The sequence below is a fragment of the Malaya genurostris genome, chromosome 2 (genome assembly GCF_030247185.1).
Source record: "Malaya genurostris strain Urasoe2022 chromosome 2, Malgen_1.1, whole genome shotgun sequence".
Classification (NCBI taxonomy): Eukaryota; Metazoa; Arthropoda; class Insecta; order Diptera; family Culicidae; genus Malaya; species Malaya genurostris.
The window spans coordinates 71,902,947-71,905,423 of NC_080571.1; the positions used below are offsets into that span (position 1 = coordinate 71,902,947).

Consider the following 2,477-nt stretch of genomic DNA (forward strand, 5'->3'; position numbering starts at 1 on the left):
ATTGGTTAACGAAAACGTGTTGGTTAATCGTACCTGTAATTATGCAAATTTTGTTCTTTAAACCACGACTACAAATAGCCTTCCAAACCATGCACTATGCACATTACTTTTTCCGCATAAAAAAACCGTCGACCTTTTCGTTATTAAATAAATTCTATTGGATCCTGATGATATATGGGAAAATTTCGGATTCATGATTTCAGCCCATAAATGTAATGGATAAAAATTTATTTAAGAAAGCAATGTTCAAACATACATTATTTGTATTTAATTATGTACACAAAATGGCTTAACTGTACTTTTTTTTAGTTAAAAATAATATTGCCTGTACTGGTGGTGAAAAAATTGTCTATTGGTCGGCCCATGACTGATTCAGTGCGTATTCTTTCCGAAAATAGATGGTCCACTATCGATATTTCTATCTAGTTCAAAATAATTCCGCAACTCTTGCTGCCGTGTTCTAAGCTTCGTTTCTAACAAAGGACTAGCTTAAAGCTTCTCGATGTTGTTCATCGTATTTTCTCTACTTATGTGTTCTACGTTGATTAGGATGACTGCTGTGTTCGATTGATCTTAATACTAATTTAGCTGACGTCTGTCAATCGTTGCCGTGCGCCGGTAGGACATCTCGGTTCGACTATGTCCTAACCTATTATGATATTCTCACCTACCTTCTTCGAAGTTTTTTTTTGTGATTCATATTCGATTGTGACTCTATTCGTTGATGACTTTAAGAGTCGAGAATTTCAAACTCCACGTCTGATTGATTGATTTCTCGCAGCGAATTGATGACCATGTAGCGTGAAAATTTTATGTAAAGTTTTCGGAACCAGACGAGCTGCGAACGATGCAGCCGCATTGCGTTTTGTACTGCCCGTCGTGACTTCCAGCTCAAAACAACCCTAATAACGAAATGTATTAAAAATTGGAGCACATATAAATACTTTAAGAAAAATACAACCAATGAGTCGATAACAGCAACGTGATTGGTAAATCCAATACTGAGATGTACTTTCTACAAAGATTGATCGATTCCAGTGTCAGCACTCTGCATTCTGTAAGCAACAAACAAAGTTTGGAAAACATATGTTCAGTTCAATTCCGTCTCAAGAACTTACTGGGCGGAATCAATCCCGACAGGCAGAGCGATGCGGTCGCATAGTAGATGGCGCTGTGGTTTGGATGGCCGCTGATACCATCTTTATCAAAAGTAATCAACAGGTCAGCGTCCAACGACTCCAAATGTTTCAGTACCTGATTTGCGATCGTGACAGTTTTCCACTCAAGCGCCGGATCATCTCGCAAATGGGTTGCATTCAGCAGTGTTATATCTTCCGCTTTGATGCCAAGTGAGTCACAAGCATCCCACAGTTCCTGTCGACGCTGTTCGCCTTTCTGCCCATAGTTTCCTTCCGATAGGCACAGCAGAAAGATGCGACAATTTTGTCGTCGCAGCTCCAAAATTGTAGGCCCAAAAAACATACATTCGTCATCTGGATGAGCAGTGACCAGAACTGCGCGATTGGCTTGCGGTGGCAAACGACTCCTGCGCAAAAATTTCAGCCACCGACAGCATCGATGAAAGAGTAGTTTGTATATGACCAAGCATAGTAGCGTGTAAGCGAAAACAACCCACACGATGTGATCCAGTGTTTCCCGTAAATAAATCTCGATCTGGTTCCGAAACAAATGATAGTAGGATAGGGATTCTTCAAAATGATCCGTACGTGGGCTAGCTAAGCTATCTTCCAGTTCTTCCTCAGCGGGTGAAGTTCCAGACTGCTCTGTGAGCGATACGTTTTCGTTCATTTCCCAACAACATTCATCACCTACGGACTTCGTCAGCGATGCAGCTAGCGGCTGAAAATCACTTTTAGTGATGAACAAAAAAAAACGTAACGTAAACAGAAACAATTCACGACAAAACTGTTCTGATAAAAGTTACACAAGTTCTGAATCACTTCCAATTAACGTCTCAGTTTATAAAATTGTAATGAAAAACAGCGCACGCATCACAACGATAGGACAAAAATAGATCTAAGTTAATGGCACACGGGATGACGGGACCGATTCTTTGGTTTATTTTTTTTGCACGAGAATCATTTTTTGTTTGTTTATCTTATTCATTGCATTTTGAAGGTTCTCATTTTTCTCAGCCGCCCAGAGATGCCAGGTAAAAATTTCAAATATCTGCAGACAGGGTCTGTAAATCTGAAAAAAAATCTGCAGTCAGCAAGTATGGCTTGGTGGCCGCAATTTCTCTGCAAAGTATGACATGCAAAACTGACTTGGCGAGCAAAAAAAAAAAAGGTCGGGGAAATTTCAAAAGTCTGTAAATATAGACGAAAGTCTGCGAGAATTTCAAAAGTCTGTAAAAGTCTGCGAGAATTTCAAAAGTCTGCAAAAGTCTGCACAACAAAAAATGTCTGCAGCACTATACCCCAAATCTGCAGATTTACAGACAAATCTGCAGACCT

General features: G+C 39.8%; 1 protein-coding gene across 1 annotated transcript; it reads right to left on the reverse strand.

The window, feature by feature from the left end:
• Window positions 1–211: 211 nt before the first annotated feature.
• On the reverse strand, window positions 212–2,155 carry LOC131432278 (N-acetylglucosaminyl-phosphatidylinositol de-N-acetylase). The gene is made up of 3 exons (XM_058598459.1): window positions 1,119–2,155; window positions 962–1,055; window positions 212–902 (listed from the first exon to the last, which is right to left on the reverse strand). The coding sequence occupies exons 1-3, from the start codon at window positions 1,807–1,809 to the stop codon at window positions 731–733; spliced, it is 957 nt and encodes a 318-aa protein (XP_058454442.1). The 5' UTR covers window positions 1,810–2,155; the 3' UTR covers window positions 212–730.
• Between the last annotated feature and the right edge of the window lie 322 nt (window positions 2,156–2,477).